Source organism: Ischnura elegans, chromosome 12, assembly GCF_921293095.1.
Source record: "Ischnura elegans chromosome 12, ioIscEleg1.1, whole genome shotgun sequence".
Classification (NCBI taxonomy): domain Eukaryota; kingdom Metazoa; phylum Arthropoda; class Insecta; order Odonata; family Coenagrionidae; genus Ischnura; species Ischnura elegans.
Window position 1 is genome coordinate 37,967,576 of NC_060257.1, and position 26,166 is coordinate 37,993,741.

The window sequence follows — 26,166 nt, forward strand, 5'->3', positions numbered from 1 at the left end:
TGAAAGGAAAAATATATTGTGAAAATTGTGGTTTTTGTTAAAATTCATCCATTCATAAAATTGTAGCACACAAGATTACAGTTGCATACAGATAATATGGAAATTTTTTGAAGTCTAACTCAGTTTGTAATGAAAATTTTCATTGTTGGGGATGACAATCATTGCATTACTTAATACACATGAATTATTTGACATGCGCCGATATTTATAATAAATAAATATGTAATGTCAAAATGATATAAATCATCACCATTATCATAATAGATAAATAATATCAAAATGATATAGATCATATTTCTGTAGGTAAAGCTAAGATGATTAAATCAATGAGTTAGATGAATAATGTTATCATAAGGGAATTGATATGATCTCAATTAAACTACCATAAAATGAAGCTATCTGAAACAGAGCTTTGTATTATGATTGATAGTACTGTAACCTAGTGAGTTCTTGTTGATATCCAATGCGTCACATCCTGGAGACTTTTTGACCATTGAGAGTCAAGCCACTCTTTAGATTGGATTAATTCTTTAACAGAAAGTCTCAGCTCCATGGAGGAGGAGGCTTTTCATCCATCCATTAATTCCATTTCTGCTAGCATTGGAAGTGTTATGCATGCCTGTTGGAGCTCTTCCAATTCTTCCTTTAAGAGGTTTGTCACAGTGATGATTTCGTGAAGCCTTTTGCGATTTCCTTCAATTTCTTCCCTGAGGAAATTATACATGAAAGTAGTTTTTAAATTATGAAACTACTAGCACAAACAAATAGAGCATTATGATTGTTAGTCAATATTTCGATTGAAAATGGAATATTCCATTAATTATGTCTTGATTTCAGAAATTCAACTAATTTACCATACAGCTAGTCGGATCCAAAATTATACATAGGTGACTCCTAAGCCTGAAGCTGATAATCAGCGGTACATACGCATAGGACTACTGGAAAGGGGATATAATATTATAATATATAATTTCATTAACAATGAACAATATAAATCACAAAAAATAAATAATTGATAACCAAGATATGCAGTAATGTAACAAAAAAATTGAATATATACCCAATTAACTTACAATCAAATGAATGAAGCACTATAGGCCAGAAAATTGATTGAATGTGCTCCTCCATATTACCATCCGTCAAGCTAGCAATGGGAATAAAGTTACAGTGTACTTACGTCACATTGAAATTATTGTTGCCACAGAAAACCAAACCGAGTCATAACTACCATCCAAGCATTGAAAAAATGACATTACATATTTCTATACAAAATCAGGGTCAGCCACAGATAATAAATAGTATGGATGTTGAAATATTTTACACAAGAGTAATATGGAAAATTGGTATAGTTGTAATATCGCATATTGCTATAACTGTTTCATTTTCCATACAAATCTTAGCAGCCTATCAGGAAGTATTGCATGAAATACATATATAAAAATCAATTTCTGTTCATTAGTCTCTTTAAAACTTATGAACAATCGGACTGATTTGGCTAATTTTAGTTTTAAAATATTCATGGAAGTCCAGGGAAAGTTTAAAAGGTAATACTACTGTTATGTATGGCCCACGAGGTCCTGAATCATTTCCATAACAAATACATGTAAAGTTTGTTAGTAATGCCAGCAGAAGTTTTTTTCTTTTGCATATTTAAATTAGCGATAATGGTCACCAATAGTTGGAAAATATACCATTGGAAAGAAAAATAAATACACAATTCTTATTTCTGCAATCAATTTTTGTTTTCCACATGATTCATGGCAAATTTTGAATAAAAGATTAATAAAAATGCTGAAGTTTCGGCTTAATGACCCCATGAAGACCGTCACTATTGTTAATGTAGTTTGATATTTCTTTTTAAGATTATTCACAAAATAAATCCTTTGCTATAATCGTTAAAATGTTCATTTGTCATTATTTATTCACAAATTTTGTGTGTGAAAACTTTCTTCACTCACTTTAAGCTAATGTCATTATAAATAGTTTACTGTTTATGCTAAGGCAATCACCAGTTTATGTAGTTGATGATTAGTTTAGATTTTTTATGATGAAAATACATTGTCACATAGTCAACATATTTCATCATTTTATTTTCCATCACATTTAAAAAAATATTTATTTATTACCACAAATTAATCCTTATTGTCTTCATACTAGCACTTAACATAAATATCATGATGCATAGGATGATGCAGACACAAATTGATTATTGCCAAAAATTCAATAATTTGAAGCCCTTCCTATAAGAATATTGAAACCAAGGTGATGTCAGATGCTATGATTCCATTGTATTTCTTTTAATGAAAATATTGAAATGTAGATGGACAATAATTTACCACCCTGGTTGGTTTCTTATTCTAAATTCTCTTACCTTGTGTACTTATCTATTTTCTTCCTGAGCCATTCCTTTGAGTAACTCATTATAGCATCTTCCTTAGTATCAATCACCTTTTTAGTGGTTTGTTTTTGTGATCATGGGTGTTCACAGAATTGCATATTAGAAGAGGTAAAATAGCAGATAATTAGTTATTCAATAGAGGTTAGTCAGTCGCTAGACACAACTGCAATATGATTTGCAGCCTAAGGCTCTTATTCAATGCTGATGAGACTGAAGAGTTAATATTTACCTTGAAGGATGCCTACCAAGAAGTAGCTCTTTAAAAATGTTAGGCTTCCAGTTAGATGAAACATTGTCTTGGAGCAGTGGCAGATACAGAAAACACTCGAGGGGGGGCGCAAAAGATATATTGAGTTGCCTTTACTTTTATCGCGATAAAAAATAATCAAGTCACAGGCAGAGTAAAATAAAATTTTAATTAAAGTAATCATACACATATATAAGACAATGCCATCTTATGATATAAAAAAGTCACAATCATGGTTCTGCAATGTTTGCCAATACGGCCGGACCCGCAAGGGAGGGGCTCGCGCCCCCCATCTGTATCCGCCACTGTCTTGGAGAACACATATTAATACCAAAGGAAGTAAATTATTCCAAACACCATACCTCATTAGAATCTCAAATCAAGGATACCTAATTATGTATGTTTAAATCTAAGATATACTCTTGGTTTCTCAGAAACAATTTTCATTCGCTTTATGAGTTATTCAGTCTTAAGATCATTGATGTAAATATGATCAATATCTTCCGCTACTCATTTATATACCTTATACATTACTATTATTTTTCCATTTTGTCACTTAGTTATCTTGATGAGATCCACAGCAGTACTTGCCTACTGAATCATTAAAATTATTACTATAATTATTTCCTTGTCTGTGGTATGAATTTTGGTACAGGATGTGATGTGATAATAATGGAAGCTTTCAAATGAAGACCAACATGGCTCCATCACCTACACCAAAAAGTGCAGCCTAGCAATGAACTCAACAAGTTAGACACAGGTGCTAGCACCAGCAGATGGGTCCATTGCTTTAAAATGCACACTTCCACAAGCATAAAAGCTTAGCCAGAGCTAGCGGAAATACTTAATTTTGAGATACGTTCTCTCATTAATGAGAGAGCTTTTCTTCTTTTTTCAAGAAAAAAACAAAGTTCTATCCAGGCATACATACAAATAAGTCTATTTAGAAGAGTCTGCTTCTTGATAGTGACCACCACGGGCAGAGCTAGGAATTAAGGCTATGGGGGTTTTAGGCGAAACTAATACAGGGAGATCTGGGGGGTAAGTGCTGGGACCCTCCTCCAGAAAATTGTTAAGGTAAATGGTTCAAAAAGGTGAATTTTACGGCTTTCTGATGAATATTTTATTAATTCTTATACTATTCTATAAGAATTATTAATCCAATTTGGTAAAATGGATTAAACTTAAAGAAAATTTCTGAGCTCTGGGGAGGCCCCCAGAGCTCAGAAATGATATCAGAGCTCAGAATTTAATCCCCCAAAACCTCCCCCTTGCTGTGCTACTGGTGTCCACTGCCATGTCAATGTATGGAAAAGTTGTTGAAAAAATAGCAATCGAAGTGGAGCTACTGTTTTCTGAGCATCAGCAAGCGTACCTTTTTTTTATAAAGAGCTGGATTTAAACATTGTTGATGTAAGAATGAGTTTCTCATGGTATTGAGGAAATGGAGAAGTACATTTCCTTTCATTTACAGTTAATTTCATAGCAATACGTATTCGTTAGTACGTTTTCAGTTGTTGTTCGTTATTCATAATGAATTGATGCATCATAACGTTTGATTGGGTAAAGTTATATTCTAAACATTAGCTTTTTAACCATGTTTAAACCAAAGGCATTACGCCCTAGTAGGCACATATTTCCAAATCGGCATTCCTAGGAAATTAAATACCCCGGTAGGCAACGTGTTAATATGTACAAATTCCATGAGATTATGCCTGAAACAAGGTTCCCTCAATAAAAACAGCTGATAGGAGCAACCCTGGATTGTGAACTTTTACATTGGTTAGAGAATGCAACTCATATTAGCAGAGTTCTGGCTCATCCATGCTGTCATGGTGCCGGAACGCCATTCCAGCACTGGGTGAGAAAAGACATAATAGTCAAGTAGTGAAAATAATTATGAGAAAAATATTAAATCTACAATTTAAATATTGATTAAACAAAGGCATATACATTTTAAAATATGCAGATTGTAATAAAAAACACATTAATATGTACTTCACTTTTTAAAAAGTTTAGGAAATTGTGTTTTGACACTGCTAATTTTTCCATGACACCACTGGATCAAGCATTTAAAAAAATAAATGTCTATGAGTCACAAAAAACTGGGGGCCAATCTTGAATAACATGCAAGTTGCAGAATGAGATTTGAAACCCAGTAACGATATGAGGGGTTGTCATTAATATCACCAGAATTACCACTCACAGTGCCAATGCTTTATCCTGCATTTTTATGTGTCAAATTACAACACCAGAAGAAGAAAAGGCCAATTATAATAATTAAGAGCTCACCTGAATATGCGAGTCATGAGAGGAAATGAGCATGTTTTGTAAAGCTTCTTTATCATCCAGGCACTAGGAACAAGAGAAGACAGTACGTAATAGTCATTGGCATGTAAAAATTTCACTTTGAATAACATTGTACATAGTCATTACTCTAGGTCACAAAGTGATATTCATCACAATTTTGTATGCTCCAGAGTTGCTAAAATGGGGCCCAAAGAAATGGGCATCAAACTTTTTAACAAATTACCGACAGATATTAAAAATGTGAATAATTCTAATTTGTTTAAAGCCAAGTTGAAAAAACTACTTCTGTCTAAAATGTATTATTCAGTTGATGAATACTTTGACGATGCATTTTCACTCTTTATGTAAATATGTTAACAGGTAATTATTCCTGATTAATTATATCTGTATTTAGATGTATTATTGACGTGCCTCATATCTTGTCTATTACTAATGTACTAGATCGTTGGACAAATAAAGATATTATTATTATTATGGCAGCACATATTACAATAGAAAATGCACAAAATTGATGCAAGTTCTAGTGAGGTATACTTTTGTATGATGTAATTTACGTCATTACTTTCTAGTATTTACTAGTATGTGCTAAGAGTAAGCACAAAACAGTTTTCTTCACCTGCTCTAAGATTTTTGGTACAGAGGGACAATCATCCTTGGTTTCTTGACCTTGAATGCTTGTTGAATTCTGATCACTTTCATCATCCTCATCAGTCATGTACAAATTTTCCTGGCATGCTGCAATTCGAGCTTTAGTGGCAGCAAAGTAGCGTGGGGCGTAAGTAGTAATTTTCTCATGAAATTGGGTGGCAAATTCTCGACAGCTGACAAAATGAACCTGATAATGAAATAAATTTCAAATGCATGTAAATGAACCAAATATCTGTAATGGGGGTAATCCCACTGACTTATCGTATACGTATAGACGTAGCCAAATCACCCAGGCTTATTATTATTTTGGGATAAGGCAGTTGACCTTAAGAGACAAGTAGGAAGCAATAAAGCTCTAACAGTCTCCACCCCACACGAGACATGAGACTTTTTATAATACTCACAGTTATGAGCATGCTACTGATACAATCCAAAAGTAAATGATATGAAATGAAAATATTTGAAATTTTTAATCAGGATACTTAGAAAATTTTAATTTCAAATGTGACCACGGAAGACATTTATACAACTGACACAATAAATAGTTATCAATAATAATACATATTCAATTTATTTAATGTCAATTTGTGTGAGCATGCAGCCTATGTGAAAAGACTGAAGACCTCCTGTATAGAGTATTTGAGGCAAAAGCTCAATTTCCACTATTATAAATATGCAATTACAAATATGCAATAATTCGAATGTTCCACTTTTCAAGTGGCCTGTCTCAAGTTATATCTCTTTTGGTCCAGCACTTCACAATTCTTTCTCACAAGATTCATGCATGCATCAATTTTTGAAGTTAAAAATAATAAAATATATATTCGATACAATTAATAAAACAAAAATATAATCAAGAAGTTAAGGACAATGGAGTACCTGAACTGCTTCTATTAAGGATGACACAAGTTCGGATAAATTCCGTTCAAAAGTAGAAATTGTGTCCTGCAACAAACAGAACAGAATTATAGTCATTAATTGTCTTTTCTACTAATAAAATCAAATGTCAATAGATATTTTAGGGTTGATTTTGAATGGGGGATGGCAAGTGTCTTTGCTATATCCTTGTTTTTGTTTGGATGTCCCTCAAGTTGTGGATTTTTTTTCTCCAATTGCAAGTAAGTTTTTGAGTGCGTGACTTTAAGTTCAACAATTATTATGGCCTTTTTGATTACCACCAGCCTGAGCTCCAATTTTCTCTCCATCAGTAATTTGTAACAATGATTCTGGTTGCCAGAAAAAAGCAAGTGAATAGAATAATGACGAAAAAAATCATTTTGTATTACTCTAATTCCAAGGGCTGGATGTCAAACTGTACCTCGTCCGATGAAGACTTCATACATGAACAATGGATCAGTACAGAAAAATCGCTATGGTTGTATTAAGAAATGATCATATACGCTTACTTTTCAAATATTTAATGTGCTGCAGCTCTACAGCACTCAAGCACCTTGGTGTAAAATGTGATTTTAAAACCTTTAGTATTAATTACATTGCAAGAGTCTGAGGCCAAAATCATAGAAAAGAACAGTTTGTGTGGGAAATTTACTAGCAATCATGAAGTGATTCCTCCAAGCTTCACTAGATCCACTTAAATTTTCTCTGCACATATTACATACCTCTATTTGCTCATAAAGATGAGTTTCCAAAGCCATAAGCTGAGACCAAACTTTATTGCAACGATTTTTGAATTCCTCCCCAAGGGAATGCATCCTTACGACAAGTTCCTGTTCTGTAAAATCTTCTTCACCCAATGTGCTCACTTCTACAAGAGCATCTCCTGCATCCCCATTAACATCTTCCGTATTTTTGGATGCTGACTGGATCACCCCTCCTTCGTCTTCCAGTCGTTGGGCAAGACGACAGATTTCAGAAAAGGTGTGATCCTTTTCTTTGAAGAGTTCTGTCATAATGCTGAAGTGTGGGAAAAACCATACCATATGATTGAAAATTATTAATTTGAAATGAAAATACATCAAGTAACTTGGAATGAAGGGATTAACGTAAGCGAGGATGGATATATGTTGTAACGTTTTCTTTAATTTCCACTTCTCTTACTTAACAAATGATTTTTATAACACTTTATAAAGAAATTTTACAATTTAAAACTCGTGAGCATAAACAACATCAACAAGCCGCCATGACTATTACAATCCCATTTGTACTACCCGTACTACCACTCACTGAACCACTGCCATGAACTGCACCAGTGGGGATCTCGAGTTCTGCCGTATCCCTTTTCCTCCGGTCTCTTTCTCTCTCGTAGGCGCCTGCTTTTTCTCTGCGTACTCTTCTTCTTTCTGCCGACCTTGAGTTCTGCAGTATTTCTTCCTCCGGTCTCTCAATACACCACTACTTTAATTTATCTCCCAACCTTTTATAACACGTCTATCTCTTCCTTCTCTCCATACACGACACCCATTTTTCTTTTCGCGTCCCTCACTACCATTATTGCTTCCTCACTACTATTGTTAATTTTAATTCATTTAAATAAACAACATGGCAGCTTGTTTACAATGTATTTTCAATTTACGAGGTCAGGCAACCGTGAATCAAGTAGGTACTTGAATGATGTTTCGTCAATGATTTATTCCCAGAGATTTAGTCACATGGTAACATTTACTAACATTAACCCTTACTTTAGGAATGTTTTCAAACTTTTTGTTTTTCTGGGATGGCCGGGGAGAGTTTGGCCACATTAGAAATCCCTACAGTGAGGGAAAGTGCACTTGGGCCATACCTGGGTAGCAATAAACATTTCGGGAAACTGAAGTAGGTAGTCAAGCAAGAGCCAAACGTTTAAAAACATTTGTCTGCAGTCGACATACAAAAACGTTTAAAAACGTTCCCGAAGTCTAAGGATTAAAGGAGACTTGAATCCTCTCACAGAAATCAGTAGATAACTTTCCTAGATAAGCCATGTAATTTGACTCATGGACAGGGATTATGCACACCCTTATATGCTCAAAGGGTCAAATTTGCCCCTGCTCTAATAGCATTGCTTCGACTTAATACACAAACGTGGAGCAGCACAGCACAACTCTCAGCATTCAACAAAGTTGCTCTACACATGCCGACTCAAAACTCTTGGACCATGCTTTTATAAGGCATGGGGACAACCAAAACAGCATAGCAAATGAAAGTAAAGGGTTCATGAAAAAATGGAAATCATGCAAAGGGGTAGCGGAAAGATGTGCACGTTATGAATAGCAAACAATTACAAATTTCATGATATGATGGCGATGAAATAGCTACAAAAAAAAAGCTGCAGCATAGTTAAAATTTGAACCCTACAGGTTTGAAGATAAAAATGAAAACTACACCTTATGTATCATTTACAGTGAAAATTTTAAATTTATAATTAAAAGAAAAATTACAGCATCAATACCCATTTGCAACATTACATTACCCATTTGAAACCTTACAAGTTGTGTGATTTGACACCTCCGACTTTATAATTTTTGAATATTTGGAAGAAATAAACACAAAAGAAGGAGATTAGAAATTATCAAAGCAAATAGATAAAGGAGAATTAATTTTTTTTAAATATTAAAATTTTGATTCCGGATTCGAGCTCTAAAAAAGCTCTCCTGAAAAAATAGACTTTGTCCTTTTTTAAAAAAAATTAATTTCACAACCGATTTTGACACTATGTACTTTATTGTCTGTAGAAAAGTACAAAGTCTATTTTTCCTGTAATATGGGCCTCCACAATGAGTGATGAAAAAAGTAATCTAACCTAAAAGCTCTTTTTCAAAGGGGACATGCTCTATTGTGCAACTCTTTGTTATAAACACTCACCCTTCCCCTTCTTTACGAGTCTCCTCTTTAGCTGCCTTCAAGCATGAAAGAAACTGATTTTCCTCTTCATCTCTCTCTAGCTTCTTAGCGAGTCCTATTTCATACAAATCACGAGTAGTTTTGGTGAACTCCGTTTTGAATCTATCCAATCAAACAAAAATATGTTATGTATTTCATCATTAGAGATAAAGATAATAATGGTACATATTTGTATCATGACAAGAGTAAAAGAGAAGACAAAATTACATTAAAATAACAGCAACCCATCGATTTTTATCAGAAGTCACACGCAAAGGAAAATACTTCATGAAGTCTTTTACTTTGCCTGTGATTGAAGCAGCTAGCTTGCATCGCCTCTTAGTGCAGAGTTAGCTAGTAAGGAAAAATTTTTTATCTTCATTAATAACCACTACATAAATTATCTAGATGTAGGAAAAATTTATCTAGCTAAAAACTAGCCCTAAATTGACTGCCAACATTGGTCCATCAACGGCTGAAGAAATCAGGCCAATATCAGGTGAAACTGGTACAATGGGTAAAACTTGGCCGCAAATATTAGCCACACAATGCAAAATTTCATCATTTGGAAATTGGCCCTATATTGGTGGCTACTAGGGTACTTTCTATCTTAGGGGAACATTCTGAACGTGACCCTGAAGTAAAATTTATAAGGCCATATTTCATTCACTTTGCTTTCGGCATGTCTCAGCCAGCACATGGAGTGACATATGTATAAGCGAATTCCTTGAAGAAAAGGGTCTTCATTTCACTTAGAACCAATCCTTAACAAATTGACAGAATAATAATTCAAAGCAATAGCGGAAATGGACCAAAATTTGAAGGAATGTTTGCATAGCCAGAGATAGATTGTCTCCGGAAGTTAAGTCTGAACAATCTGAAGCCAATAGCTTTGCAGGAATCATTGCTTTAAGAGCAATACTCATACACTACAATAAAACTCATACACTACAATGAACAGGTGTAGTTCAGAAAAATATCTTGAGTTAATAGTACAAAAATTTGGAATATTAACTTCATTACACTTACTCTTCATATATTTCCTGCATAGTCTCATCAAGTTTGACGAGAGCATCTCCATAAGGGTCACTTGAAAACATTACTTGGAATAGTTCACTTCCCCGAAGATTTTCAACCCATGCAGCTTTCTCTTTGTGAATTAGCTCCTCTTCTTCCTTAGCTTTTTGAAGAGCTATTTCTTCCTTTTCCTCTTCATTACTTAGACTCAGTAATTTATGCCTACCATTTGTGATTAATTTCAGGATTAGACATTACCCCATAACACAATCGGTGAGTGAAAAAAGCTGGTCATACCATGCAGTAGAGGATCCAGGATAGGGACAAGAGAGGGGACTAGGAGTGAGGGCCAGGGGGTAACCTCCCAGCAGTAGTGGGGGTCTGAAAAAATTACCATTTTACAGAGTGTAAATTGGGTTAAAAAGTAAAGAATTGAATCCTCATAATTCCTCCTCTTTACCTCAATAGGGTGGTTTTATTTTTCTTATTGCCTAAATTGAAAGATTATTACTCCTGGAGTACATATTTCACGTTTTTAGATTTTTAAATGACAATATTAGTTTTTCGCGATTAAATGAAAAGTGAAAATTTTCAAGCATGCGAAAATGCGACAGCTAATTATGAATGCTGGGAAAAGCTCGTGTGACGTCATTCTGGTTATGGCTGCCACCGTGTGAGGTCACCTTGGTATGAGGCTATGAGCACTGCTATGGTTCAGACTGCTAGCGATAGCAGAGTACCCTGCTAACAGATAGCGCTTGGCTTAAATAAGGATTATTAATACCCTATCAAATGAAGGAAACTTTCTGACCTTCGGCAATTTCAATAGGTGATTATTAAGAGATGTTTCCCTGAGCTCTGTGCCTCATGCATGCATTGTTAATTTCAGACATTTAAAACTCCTGACTACTCGTATTGCATCTAGGCCCGTGAAGTCATATGGAGTGGCAACGCATGGCCACCAATCTGGCCTTCATCAAATGAGGTTAAAATTGACCATTAACATTTGTCTAGACTGGGATTTCTAAATGAAACATGTTGTGATGGGTACTAACTTTTGTAAATATGAGCAACAGGTAATAATTTTTTAAAAAAGGTTGAGAATACCTATTTGGATATTAATTCTCAGCACCAGTGGCATAACTACAGGGGGGGTGAGGGGATAGATCCCCCCCAAAGCCTCAGAGAAATAAAAGAAATGTTTAAAAATATTGTTAAGTGTTGAAATTTAATAATAGCATCTGCTTATAATTTTTCAAATCTGCTAATAAAATAATTTTGCAAACAATTTGAATGTAGGCCCCTGTTGATCTTGAGGCCCCAGGCTGAAGCTTACTCAGCCTATCAGAAAATCCAGCCCTGATTATCACCTGTATTTTTGATGTCCCTCAGCCCGATCCTCTTCATTTACAAGTCTGTACTCATAATAACGTAATTGAGGAAGCATAGCAGCAATATATATCTCAAATTCTCTTTTCCTCTGCTTTGGCTCTATTAGCTCACCATCTCCAAATTTAACATCAATCTCCACTATAGATTCACCATCTTTTGGCTTCGATCTTTTTCCATCTCCCACATGATTTTCTGAGCAGCATGGATTACCTGCCATGTTCAGAGAATATAGGCCTTTGAACTTCCTTAGGTACACCACCTATTGAAAAACAATTTGATCTTTATTTTTCTTTCAGCACTTCATATATAGTGCTTGCAACAATAACTAATCAAACAAAGCACACAGTATTTACAAAGAAAAAAAATCAAATAATGAAAATCTTTCAGTTTTAGGTCCAGTGTTTTAATTCTCATTGTTTTTTTTTTTATTTCAAGAACATTTGATTTCTCAAGTTAATGGCTGCAATTAGAAAAAATATTGTTTAATTAAATGAAACTACGGAATATGTTTGAAAGAAAAATTCTTGGGAACTGCCTAAAACTGAAAAATAACGAGATAACTTTTTGGCCAAAAGTAGCAGAGAAATTTGAGTTCTATAATTATTAAAACTTGTGTGCTCGGTAATATTTAAGGCATATATGTTTTTAACTTTTTTGATCACACTGGACTTGCCTTATGCAAGAGGGCTCCATCGATATTTTGCATATGTACCTACTAACCTAAGCAGCAGACGATATTCAGCAGATATCTAAATAAGGTAGATATATCCATTACAGGTTCTTATTACTCGATGGATATTTTGACAAAATTACAGACATATCATCCTTGACAAGTTGTAAAGATAATGCTACTTAGATATCCAACTTATAACATTCATGATATAAAAAAATTGTTGTTCTAACCAATACCCATAGGGATATGTTCCGTGTAGAATTGAAGAACACAAATGTTTTTTCTGGGTGCCTGGGAATTAACAAAAACCATAATAAGCGCACTCATTAGATGCTGTGAAGATATCTTAAAAGATGTAACATGGACCTCCATGTCCACTGCTGAACATCCCTGCAACATTGTTTGGCAGTTCCTTTGGATATTTGACAGATATCCATGTAAAATAATTCGGATTAACATGGATATTGCACGGATGTCATAGATTAAAGTTGACAATGTTGTCTCGATATTGTTGGGACATTGGTTTCTGCTTGGGAAGTGGAAGAATCCTCTTAAACCATCACTGCAATTGTGTCAACTTTTTGCCCGAATTGGTTGATACCCTCAGCATTTGGATTAGCTAAAAACTGACCTCAAACTGTGGAAGAAGGGAGCCGACTGAAGTTCACAGCCATTGCGAGATCCCATAAAAGGCAGTTTCTGAGATAAACCGAATCAACTAACCCCAAACTTGTCACATTAACTGACGTGGTTCACACTGAGTGAGCCAAATAATCATACATGATAAAAGAATACAGGGGCTCAAGAAGTCCATGAAAACCACCAAAATGCAATGACAATTTCACAATATTGGCAAGAATAATGATTAGTAATCCAGAGAGAGAGAATTAGAAAAAAGGGGAATACACGATTATCAACTTCATCATACACTTTTGACTGAGGAATATTTAATGATGGCTACATAGTTATTGATTTTTTTTCTAAATTTTACTTTCTTTTATACTCTCTTTTCAATAATTACAATGTATTTCAATGCATAGTAGTAAAGCTTCTGCAAGTGAATTTTTTTCTACATTGATACATGACATGCAAAGAAAGAAGTCCCTTGCATGGACTTCTATCTTTTGTACTACATATGCGTTTTGACTTATCTTACTTGACGTATTGGAACAAAGTTACTGTTCAACTGCAAAATTTACCTCCATAAATTTGAACCTGTTACAATTGAAGGTAACAGTATATGCACGTTAAAACTATCATCTATTGTTTACACCATCAGCTACTTACATCATCCCAATTACTGATTATGTTGTTTCCAATGCTTAATATTTTCAAATCAGTTAAAGTTTCTAAATTTTCGATCCTTGATATTAGATTTTCAAAAAGGGTCAAGATTTCAAGTTTGGTCAATTTGTCTAAATTCTCTATTTTTTTAATGTAGTTAAATGAGAGGCTGAGTTCCTTGAGATTCACCAATGCTTCAAGGTTTTCTATTTTTTCTATAATGTTATTACTGAGATTTAACTTGACCAATGAAGTCATCATCCACAGGTGATCAATAGCTAATATTTCTGCCGGATTAAATGTAAACAATGCATTTTAGAATCATCACACAGAATATCATCTTATCACACGATACAAAACACAATGGTCAATTGAGATATTCATAAGGCTGCATCTAAGATTTCTAAGAAAACAAGAGGACAATCTTGTGCATGTGGATGATCTGTGCAACAGAAATACGGAGAACTAAAATTCAACTGAATTTCACAATTACCAATCAGTGGCAGATTAATGGGGAGGCTGAGCCTCCTTAACCTCTGAAAATTTTGAAAATGCTGTTATCTTTAAGGTGGTACCTCAATGAAGTCTTTATTTCATCAGCAAAACAATTCAAGTTTAAAAATTATTGACGAGTATATATAAATATGCTTATGCATATCAAACCTCAGATGTAGTATAAATGCATTACGATATTGCATACCACCATGATGTCACAGAAAGTTTTGAACCCAACCACCCCCTAAAACGATGGCCTCAATCCACCCCTGTAACCAACATGCAATGAAGATCTCTCCATTCTCGCGGAGTCGGCGCCACTGAGCGGCGGCTCCTATAGAGATAGCAGCAGCAGATCAGGAGCCGCCGCCGCCTATATAAGGTGGAAAATTTTATGCCTATAAAAGGCGGAAAAATTTTCCGAGTTTCCTCACCTTCGACCTGAAGATGCTGACTGCAATGTCAGTGAAACTGTTGTCACTAAAACACAACGGACGCTGTGAAAACCTGAATATAATGGAGAGATCATCAGAGAGATCAACGCCGCAAAAATCTTCGAACCAACATGCAATGAAGTTCAACACAAATTTCATAAAACTTAGTTCAGATTCTGAATTGTAGGTGGCTACATTAAAGCCAACGAACCATAGGTATTCAGCTCAGAAGTACCCAAGTGGATCTAGTTGTAAAGAAGCATTTAGAAAGGTTCTTCACTTTTCCTCATAATTTTCAATGTTTGCGTTGAGAAAGCCATCAATAAAATCTAAGAAGCAGCAGATTATTCCTGATGAAAAATTGATTTTCACACCGCAAAAATTCTGGTCAGTTTGCTGAGATTGCAGATGACATAGGAGTTATGGCTGAGACAGAGAAGGATTTGGAGAAGATACATGAATGCGAAAAGGATTGTGTAAGATATGCGATAAAAATTAACAATAATAAAACTACTATTATGTTATTATGGAAGCGGACCCCCCCCCCTAAATCTGCGTATTGGAGGTTTCCTTTGATTTCAGTCTCCATCATGAACTTAATGCTTTTTTTAATTTTATAAATATGAGTAAGGAATTGGTACAGTTTTTGGCGATTCCTAATTGCCACTTCTGCAGAAAAATGCGAAACTACTGCAGGTATATCTTTCTTTCGTGGCGGGTATAAATTGATTTTTGGGTTATCATTCACAAAATGCCCATTTACCTTTCTTCTTGATCCAGTGTCACTGTTTCTCTATATGTTCAATAACTCTCGATTTTGCTTTGCGAAAGCTTCAATCCATATTTCAATCTGCAACCCATTCTTAACCCGACACTATTTCATAAATATAGCTCTAGAATGTAGTAGTATGCACGCAGAGATACAGTAGCAATTATTTCACCTACTTAATTTCATGCAGTTTCTTAACATATCTGCTGACAGGCAGTGGCGGGTCCAGGATCGGGCCAAAGGGGTGGGGTTAAGTCAGGGGCAACCTCCCAGCAGCAGTGGGGGTCCGAACAAAATACCATTCTATCTAGTGTAAATTGGATATCCAAGGGGGGGCTATAGCCCATAGATCCACCACTGCTGACAGGTCATCATACATAGGATTTTCGATGACATGCTGACGACATGCATTAACAGTTTTTCGCATGTCGGTGACTGATGAGCAGGTGCTTATGAAATAAATTAATTTTTAAGGAGGAAGAGTGAATATTGAAAGAAGCAACTTACTGAAAAATTCTAATCTAATACATGTAACTTCAGCCAAAATTATGCCATCCTGCAACATCAAACGACCAGCTTCACCTTTAGGCCCTTCATCATCTAGAGCTTTCCGAATTAAGTCTTCGTCGATAATACGTGGCTCCAATGCATTAAAAGAAGCATCTGGATTGAAACGTTCCATTACAAACCACTTTGAAAACCCTGTGATCGAATATAATTTAACGTAATTATTTTGAAATCCCCAGGGAGGAGACGCGTTGCCATGGAAACAATTTACGATTGTCAATTTTTAATTTCATTAGTAGTGGGAGGGCGTGTTGTATCACATGACTGTCAACATGTCGTTCTTCGGTGGAAATCCTTTTGCTACACCAGTAGGACAAAGAATAGGTACTTACTATTTAATTCATGTTGTACTTAAAATATGTGTCTATAACTTTGTGCCATAATCACTTGATACTATTGTTGGTAAATCATTTTCCTCTCAATGTTTTGTATGTGGCCGTCACTGTTCTCGCTAACAAGTGACAGTCTGCGACATTAATTTTGAGTCAGAATGATCATATATAGCAAGAAATGGAATGGTATTAACTATTCCTTTGCAATAAGAATGCGTAGTGTGATGATTAATTAAGTAATAGTTGTGCTTTCATGTTTAATTTGTGTTGTATTGCTCACCAATTTTTGCGAATGACACCTCCGCTAACTGTTATCTTGTTATGTAAATTGCGTTTCTGTCCACATACCCTTAACAGGTACATTTAACTTCCTTGTTATGTTTTAATTGTGTTAAAATGATGTCGAGTGAATTTTTGGTACGGGAAGAACTTACGGTTGTAAATATTTTGTATTTTTCTAAGCAAATTATTTTGTTTTTGCTTCATCTTGTCACACAAATAGCGACTTAGTCTCTCTAGAAAGTCTGGATTCTTGTTTTTCTGGTAGAAAGTTTACTTCAGTTTTGCCTTGGTAATACCGGACCTTTGCCGGTTATCGCTATTTCTTTTGACAATCACTAGCGGTGTTTCGTCACATCCCTTGTTTTCGTAATTTAACGTTCTGCCATCCTTGCGGATAGTACATTGCTAATATGCGCAGTTTCATTGGTTTCACTATTCTGAGAATGAGACGCGCATTTTCTCGATAATCACGCTCGGTGGGAAAGGGTTGACGCCGATTGAAATGTATGAAGACGTTTCATTGTCTTTTACCTAATTCTCTCAAGTGGCACAATTTTGAGCTTGATTAAGAGAATAATATGCATTTTTACATCTTCCGTTGACTCAGACAGTATACTGATGCATTATAAGGATTAGTAGATGTCCTAGTTTTAGTCCCAGTTGACGGTATCGACCTGCGAGAAGGGCGAGTGAAGTTTCCCTTCATTGTGACTGCTTTACAGACGTTATGAAATAATTAATAAATTAATCATAATGAATGTCATATGCACTCATCAGTCGCAACGCTCACGGTTGACTTAATTGCCATATTAGGAATTTGATGTTCGGTATATACTCGCAAGTGCGTGGGAGCTTTTCGTCGGTAATCAACATTTCAGAGCTGCGATGTCTTAAAATTATAATTTCGTATAATTTAATGTGTTAACAGTTATGATTGGAAAATGCATAGGCTTTTGATCATGTGACGGATGGTTACATAACCCATTACATAAATTTTTTTCCTTGAATAATTCATGGGTAGCTCCTAATTTTGCGAAGGATGCTTTTTTGATTTTCGGAGCAGCTGAATTGCGCTCATACCCATTGTAAAAATAATAAATTATTTCATAGCGATTCTTTGTAGTACATGTGACTTAAAAATTATGAATACCTCAGGTTACTGATATGATTTGATATTAGAGTGGTGTGATATACCTATTAACATTTAGATACCTATGTTTATCACTCCTCCTGCATTATTTTGTCCCAGCACATACTGATCTGAAAGAGAAGGCAGTAAAGTATGGCTGAATTATAACCTATCTGTGATGTATAGGTTTGTATTGCCGATTATTAATGCATTACTTCACATTCCTCAATTGAAAGCCTTGGACTTTGCCTGTCTCTGATTTAAAAAAGACACGAAAAATAATGAATTTCTAAAAAAATCGTAATTAAAGCCATATTAAAATATTAGACATAAAGGAAATGTGTCTGTAACTCTTAAGTGGTTGAAAACTTAGGGAGTTACATAATTTGTCTGAAATGGATGCAGGATTGTAATAGCTCAGAACTTGTTTTTATTTTTCAATAATGACTTCTAAGCAATTTTGGATGTTCATAAGTTTTGGAAAAAATTCTATTGTTTCGCGAACCCTTGAAATTTCTCTTTTATAAAGTTGTTCATTTGAATTCTGTATAAATATTTTCTAGGAAAAGAGTGGAATAAATTTAAATACAAATGAGCTTCATGAAAAAAGTTTCTGTGGTTTGGCATGATTTCTCATCACATTTGCTATAACATAACCATTTTGTGCTATGGTATTGGCATAAGAACTTATATGGTTCCAGAAAAGATAGTATTTTTCACCAGCAAGTTAATCTGTTTTTTTTTTTAGTTAACTCAATTGGCTCTGTTGTCGTATTAATATCAGTAACATTTTAATATGGACAGCTTATTTTGTCTATCGTGAAGTGAAATGTATTTTTTCATAATAATAATAATAAAATGCCTTTATTTGGGCAAGGTTGAGACTAAGAAGTCCCCTCTTCCAGCTAACCCCTAAACATACAGATGGTACAAGATACCAGTTCTTAATGATAAAAAGAGAAGTGAAAATATTGAATTTTAAAGGAGGAGAGTTATAATTGCAGCTCAATTAGAAACACAATGACTTCAATTATAACTTATTTTAAAATTCTTGTTGGACTTGGTAATTGTGTGTGGTTCCAAATTGATAATCTTTCACTGGAAAATGCTGTTCCCTGTTGCTGGGGAAAATAGCCTAAGGAAGTACTAAAGTTATATATGTATATGTATTATGCTCTCTCTGCTCCTATCAGCTAACTCTTCCTGAGTTAATCCCTCGAAGAGCTGTGGAATAGTAATTTTAGTTCATTTTTCTGATGTCATGTTGATAATTCATTTCTTATAATTTATTATTTCTACCTTGGTTCCAAAATTTGTTTATCAGATTGGGGTTGTGGATTGACCAGTGTGAGATAGCACCTCTCTTATTATGTAAAAAAAAACAGGTTTTGTGCTATAATGGTATTATAACCTTCAAGGTAGTCCTAAAACTCTTTATAGAGTCTGGTGATACCTTGTCTTAAATTATGCGCATGAAATTAGAAAAGTGCACTAAAATTACTATTCTATAGCTCCTAGATGGATTAGCTCAGGAAGAGTAATAGACTTAGATGATAGTAGCAGGGAGAACATAATTCATATGCATATATATTTTTAGTACTTAGGTTATTTAGTGAAGCAACAGGGAACAGCATTTTCGAGTGAAAGACGGAGATCATCATTTTGGACCTTGGGTCTTCATCTCAGTTCTACAGGACAATAATTTATACCATTATCATCAGTTAAGGAGTTGCATCTGTATCATGCTTATTGATGTTTTAATTATTTTTGGTGCCCCTAATTACTTGATTACTTTTATTTTCAGAACAAGCCACAGATGCATCCCTCGCATCAGAGAACTGGGCCCTCAATATGGAGGTGTGTGACATTGTTAATGATACCGAAGATGGACCAAAGGATGCCATTAAGGCCATCAGGAAAAGACTGCAGCAAAATGCTGGAAAGAATTACACTGTTTTCATGTACACCTTAACAGTAAGATAATCAGTTATTTCACATGAGCATCAAAATATCTTTGATTTCAGTTTTAAAAAATATGATCAATGGTTCTTTCTATCATACACACTAGGTCTTGGAAACATGTGTTAAAAACTGTGGAATGAGATTTCGCGTCCTTGCTTGCAACAAGGAGTTTATTTTGGAGCTCACAAGACTAATAGGTAAGGATAGTTTTTTTTTTGAGTTCTAGCTTTGTTATTTATTTCTTGTGCACTTATTCTAATCTAAAGGAAAATGCACAGCACAGCTTGTACACATAAATGGAAGCTTAGATATTAATCTCATCTAGATGCATATTTCTTATTTTATGTAATCGTTTATCACTGACTTTTTAACCCTATCACTGACAGAAAATTCTCATTTTTCTAAATTTGTGAGTCCTTATCTATTTTTATCCTGTTTTTTATGTAAACATCACAAGTAAGCTGTAGTTACAAAATAATTAATCATTTTTGGTCAACTTATATTATATGTAACTGTATTGTATTGATGCGTAGTTTTCCGCAGCGTTGTCTAGATGATGTCTCCATGTTTCTGGGTTTCACCGCGTGGATTTTCTTTGTGACGACAGTTTCTCCGGTATTCCAACCGGTGTTTTCAGGTTGATGAAAGTTGAGAGAATCATCAACCTGAAGACGCCGGTTGGAATACTGGAGAAACTGTCGTCACAAAGAAAATCCATGCGGTGAACCCAGAAACATGGAGACATCAATTGTATTGTATACCTAAAATTGAATGAATTTGAAAGTGCTAGTGAGCATATAGTTTGCTATCAGAAATAAACTCTCAACTTTGGGAAGCACAGTCACAAATCCAGATGTCAAAGGGTTTAAATGCTTTGTTATTTCTAGGCTATTGTGCAGAAAATATATTTAGTAGTAGTTGATCGATATTTCATAAATTTAAGATAATTTTTAAAATTTCATTTCCCTGTTATTTGTTAATTATTTTTGAACATCTGTATTGCATGATCTAAATGATGTTTTTATTTTTGCATAGGTCCAAAATATGACCCTCCAAGAGCAGTGCAAGACAAAGTATTGAGCCTAATTCAGAGTTGGTCTGATGCTTTCAGTCATTTACCAGATCTTGCTGGTGTAACACAAGTTTACCATGACTTGAGACAGAAAGGAATTGAGTTTCCAATGACAGATCTAGACTCCATGGCACCTATTCACACTCCACAAAGGGTAGGAATTTGTATGCTCACTTGCATGTTGTTGACGTATTGTAGCTAAATTATTAGAAGGCTTTTCTTTGAATTCATTGGATTATTGAATCAATTGGGATAAGGTAGCTGCTATCAATAATTTTGTTATTTTTTTATGACTAACATCAACTTAGAAGTTTTTGAAAGCACCGATAATCATAGGAAGCCCGAATAGCCTTTTTTGGACCGATAATCATGTTAAATTGATAATCAAGGACAACAATCTCTGACTATAATTTATCTAAGCAGGAGATATCAAGTGGTCATTGTTGAGTTAAAAAGATGAGCATCGAATTTTCAAAGGTACCTATAGTATTGAAGAATTCCCTTATGACTTGCATATTCCTTTGATGAAGCCAGTTCATTGTTGAGGCCAGTAGCAGTGCCACCAGTTCTAGAATTTGTAGGACTGCGCAGCATTAGATTTTCCTGGCAATAGGTACTGGAAATGATTTGAAGATCGTCTAATATCTTTTGTAGTACAGATCACATCTAAATGAAATGCTTGAAATATAGCGTTATTGAAAGAAAGTGACGTTTTATGTGGCGAAAAGGGGTGGGTGTAAGGGTGGGGAAACATAGGGAGTTTAATTATTATATTCATGTGGGCAATGGGGTAACTTAAAAGTCTACATAAATTAAGAAAACAGAAGGTAAACAAGCTACCTTTACTTGTAGCAGAAAAGTGAAAATAACTCTGAAAACCTATTTACAGTCACAGATTGATAATCAGTGGAGACTTCTCAAAATTTGAAGCAAAGAAATGAGCAAATATTAATGTAGTAAATGTTGCAATCGACTTGCAAATTTTTAGCAGATACACATCTAGTGATTATATGAAGACATTGTCTGTGTTTAAAATATAAAATCAGGCCTTAGAAATAGTGCTCAGCAAGTGTAAACACCTAAGCAAAATTTTGAGAAATGATTCTCCCTAGAAGTATTTAGAAGGATAAAAGAATGAAATCGAACTGAAAGGTGATGTAGTAGTAATCCAAGGTGAAGCTTTCTTCATAAGTCACATGTTATGCCAGACTTCATAGAAATTTGGGCAATCATTTTGAGGATTCCTAAATACTTCTTTTGATTGATTTTTTGATTTATACAGCAAATTTAGATTTCACAATATTTCATATCCTCAGGAGCCTCCTCTTACCAACCCCTATCAAAAACTTTTATGACCAGCTGAGGATGTAATAATTTTAGGGTAATTAATGAGAAAAAACCCCACTAAAGTTTTCTGGGTATTGTACCTAGTAACCTCAATATTCCAGGGGTAATTAAAGGGAACCTTTAACTTCAAGGGGCAATAATATTGTTCTATGGGAAATCTACATATAAACGAAATATGAAGGTCTATTAGGCAGGCTCCAGAGTAATATTCGTAAAAAAATATTGCAATTGTCGGAACAGCCCATGCTTAGGGCCTCCCTCTGAAAGAGATTGATTATTCCATATTTTATTATGTATAAGTTATTTTTATGTTCAATTGCACATCTTAACTGTATTGCAGTATTAAATGAACTTGGTAGCGTGCTTAAACTTCAAGAAAGAGTTTACACAACACATGCTCTAAAAAGAAATCAAGGCTGAATCAAAGATGCAGGGCTCCTGAGCTCGGGCTCTTGTATAGTTGCTGCTATCTCCAAACACAAGTGGAGAAATCAGGAACTGGCTTCAATGAAAGAACATGGAATACAACAGGCTGGGATGGGAAGCTACGGGGGGCTTTATCGAAGTCATTAACATGGCCGATAATGGTAATTGCTAGATGGCCTGGAGGTAGTTTGAAAAATTGTCATGTCAGATTGTACTCCTTCGACATTAAGTGAACTTGATTATTGGTACTTGGAAATGTCTGAAATCAGTGCTTTGCGAGAAGTCCTATCAGAGTGAATCAATATTTAGTCTTCCTATGTCAATCATTTGTTTTTAATGTATGCAAATGCCCAACAATCCAAGAAGCACTTTTATGGCATCTCTTGTCTCAACTCTTTCAGGCATTTAATGTCAAGCTTCAGTGGAATATGATTGAAGTATCCTTTAGGCTTGGGCTGGATGTACAATTTGTAGACGTTTAGGTTAAACTTATGGTGGGAATGATTGAATTCTACTCAAGATGTCAGTTCTGGTGTAGGTCAATAGGCACTAACATATAGTATAGTCTGTGCTTAAATATGGCCCTTCTTAAGGCAATTTTTGGAATCGTTTGATAATTTTAAGTTTTTAGCAATAGTTGTGAACATTAAATTATGCAAGGGATAATCGATATTGGTGATGAATCCCATGTAGGGTATCCAGTGAGATATTTTTCTAAGTCCAGTCTGTAGGTGAATTTAAATCTGTTATTATTTCATTTATTAATACTATCTTGCTATTTCCCTTCCAAAGTTCCTTATGTATTTTGCTTGTGATAAGTAGTATGTTGAAATACATACTAGATGTATTTCAGCATACTATTTGACTGTAAATACTACTTAACTTAATATGTAAAATTGAATTAAAACTGCATTGAATTATGGAATAAACTTATGTACTTGCTCACTACAAAAATGTTCGTCAAACTTCAGTTTTGTGTAAATCTGTATTGATGATCTATTGGTTTCATGCAAAATATATAATAAAAACACTTGAGTGTAAACAATTTTTGTTTTTAAAACTTTTGTTGCTGCTGTTCAAATACTTGATGTGTAATACTTTTATAGGAAGAAAAACTTTTGTGACTCCCTGTCTATTACTACCCATGTTCATTTACCTTTATTGGCTTCCCTTGGACATAAACTGGGCTTGGAAATGAACATTGCCTCCCTTGGCTATTTATGAAATGATTTTATTGAAACAGGATATTCTATTTTTCTCTCATTTTTTATAGAACCAAGTCTTTAAAAATAGTTTTGCCACGAGCAAGGTCATTGTAATAAAACTGATTGATTGTAGTTAGTTTTTAGATATTATTTGTTACATTATGTTTTTGATAGCTTCTATTCAGTCAGTCAGGGTTGTGTGTTGCCTTTATTCCAAAGTATGTGCCTATGATGAATTTTAAATTGTCATCAAATTTAGCTGTTATCCAATTAAGTGTATCCAAGTAGTTTCATTGTTGGTGGCAATAGGAAGACCTTCTTTTATACTCATTTCAGCCTTGAGAACTCCAGGCTTCGTATCATGAAATATTTATTTTACACTCTGGTAGTGATATGTTATGAGGTCCAAAAGATGAAATTCCCTGAGGAGGTATCATTTTCCTCAATCAGAATATGAACCTGAATTTCCCAACCAGAAAAGCTTTAATAATTTAATTGTAATGTCTCCATTGTTGATTTTTTTTACTTTAACCATATACATTTAGAGTGTTCCTGAGCCAGACATACCAATTGACCGACCAACTGAGGCAGCCAACTTGGCAGCTGCCACTGGAGCCGTTATTCCAGGAGTAGGGGGAATACAGCCTCCTCCCCCTCACAGCCAAGTTCAAGCAAAGCCCCCTCCAGCTGGAATGGGAGCTGCCACTCCAGGATCACCTACAGCTTCCACCACAGCCCTATCCCAAGAACAGCTGGCCAAGCTTCGCTCAGAGTTGGAGGTGGTACAGGGAAATGCTGCCGTTTTTAATGAAATGATGGCTGAGATGGACCCAGGAAAGGAACATCCCAGTGATCTACAGCTTCTTCAAGTAGGCTTATTTATCTTTTGCTAATTATTCGTGATAGTATGGAGAGTTGTTTAAGACTCAATGCAGTGGAATTCTGACTTGTGGTAGAAGATAAATAATCTGGAATGCATGGGCGTTACTTGGATATAGGTAACACTCGGGAATAGAAAATAATTTAATTTTATCAGAAAGTGCATTGGCATCAGTGGAAATGGCACATTGATGAGCAAAGGGTCAAGTAATGATGAGAACCATATTAAATTCATAAAATTAACGATTAAAGACAATATTTAAAAAAAATTCAAAATATTTGAAAAAACTATTCATCCATAAAATGCAAAGCTAGATAAATTGTGAAAGTAATCTTAAGGGAGCCAACTGCGAATGGCAGTAAAAGGCAAATTCCATTCATTACTAGTTGCTTAAATTTATTGGTAATTATCAAATCCTGCATTCGGAGGTAAGAATAGGTTTTTAAGTAATTTTAAGTGTGATTATGTACAATGTAAACTTCAACCCACTTCCATTCCTCTCCTAATTCAGTCCAGAAAGTTCATGGAATAGGCATTATACATTGTTTGCTGTATGTAGTGAATTTTGTTGTGCGAAATCACCAAATCTAGGTACTCCAAATCATGTAATGAAATATTTTGTAGAAGAAAATTGAAAATTAGTTGACATATTCTCATGGGATTTGCGTGAAGAGAGCTAGGCTCTGAGACAGCAATTAAACCACTTAAATAGCTGAATTTTCAGCTATGCAACTTAAAATAACAGAAATTTTGAAGAAGTCCGAAAAACCTTCTGTTGTTGAGATGCTTCCGTTATTCAGATTTCCAGATTATCTATCATCTATTGTTATTGTAAATTAAAATTTACTGGCAATTTTGCACGAATACTTTAATTTTTCTTCGCGACCAGTTGCAAAACATTTTGTAGTATCTTCAGGTTCCCATGTTACCGGTTGTGAAGTACATATTTGTAAAAAAATTTCCATTAACTTTTAATTTACTTATAATTATAGTAAATTATTGAATTTGTTAAGTTTAATTCCTTTCAATTTCAGCCAATTTCTCTTTTGGAAGCTTCAAGGCAATTTTCAAAAACACTTTGTTGAATTTAGGGATTGTACTAAGAGCTGAATTATGATTCTGATTTGGATCTAGCCAAGTAGTCTGTCTGGGGCCTGTCTCCTAAAGTTACAAGACTATGAGTAACTAGTTAGTTGTGTGGCTTCTATTGATTAATCAAACAGGAATGGCGTCATTTTCCTCTCTGAGCAGCTTATAAGTATTTCCTCGTGTAAGAGCAGATCAATTGATTGGACATCGCTACTAAACAAATGTATTTAAGTAATTATGGCTTATGCTATTTGGTAGCATGATAAAAAGCTTTAAAATAGCTTTATTTTCATCAACAATCCTCATCATCCAGTTGTTGTTGCCTCAGTAATTTAATTTTTTCTGTAGACTAACACAATCTATCATGCACTACTTTCATCTCGTTCATT

At 34.7% G+C, this 26,166-nt stretch overlaps 2 protein-coding genes across 4 annotated transcripts in view; one reads left to right on the plus strand and one right to left on the minus strand.

Moving 5' to 3' along the window:
- Nucleotides 1–46: 46 nt before the first annotated feature.
- LOC124168808 (dynein regulatory complex subunit 3-like) lies at nt 47–16,242 on the minus strand. Of its 2 annotated transcripts, XM_046547124.1 has the most exons (11): nt 15,994–16,242; nt 13,792–14,075; nt 11,810–12,090; nt 10,452–10,661; nt 9,405–9,545; nt 7,223–7,517; nt 6,483–6,548; nt 5,572–5,790; nt 4,938–5,000; nt 2,372–2,448; nt 47–707 (listed from the first exon to the last, which is right to left on the minus strand). In XM_046547124.1, the coding sequence occupies exons 1-11, from the start codon at nt 16,166–16,168 to the stop codon at nt 569–571; spliced, it is 1,950 nt and encodes a 649-aa protein (XP_046403080.1). In that variant the 5' UTR covers nt 16,169–16,242; the 3' UTR covers nt 47–568. The 2 variants fall into 2 exon arrangements, with proteins under 2 accessions (XP_046403080.1, XP_046403081.1); XM_046547125.1 differs by lacking the exon at nt 13,792–14,075 and having other exon boundaries at nt 15,994–16,079.
- A 30-nt stretch (nt 16,243–16,272) lies between these two features.
- The window catches only part of LOC124168809 (TOM1-like protein 2), a 29,183-nt gene continuing 19,289 nt past the window's right edge, over nt 16,273–26,166 (plus strand). For both annotated transcript variants that reach the window (XM_046547126.1, XM_046547127.1), the window contains exons 1-5: nt 16,273–16,377; nt 19,601–19,770; nt 19,865–19,955; nt 20,794–20,984; nt 24,354–24,677. In XM_046547126.1, the coding sequence (XP_046403082.1) occupies nt 16,314–16,377; nt 19,601–19,770; nt 19,865–19,955; nt 20,794–20,984; nt 24,354–24,677 (840 nt within the window). In that variant the 5' untranslated portion in view covers nt 16,273–16,313. The remainder of the gene's footprint in view (nt 16,378–19,600; nt 19,771–19,864; nt 19,956–20,793; nt 20,985–24,353; nt 24,678–26,166) is intronic.

Coding starts and splice junctions, on each gene's coding strand:
- LOC124168808 (XM_046547124.1), bottom strand. CDS start 16,168: ATGGAACGTTTCAATCCAGATGCTTCTTTTAATGCATTGGAGCCACGT. Junction 14,076..15,993: donor TATTAGATTAGAATTTTTCA/GTAAGTTGCTTC, acceptor TTAATCCGGCAG/AAATATTAGCTATTGATCAC. Junction 7,518..9,404: donor ACTCGTAAAGAAGGGGAAGG/GTGAGTGTTTAT, acceptor CCCACACTTCAG/CATTATGACAGAACTCTTCA.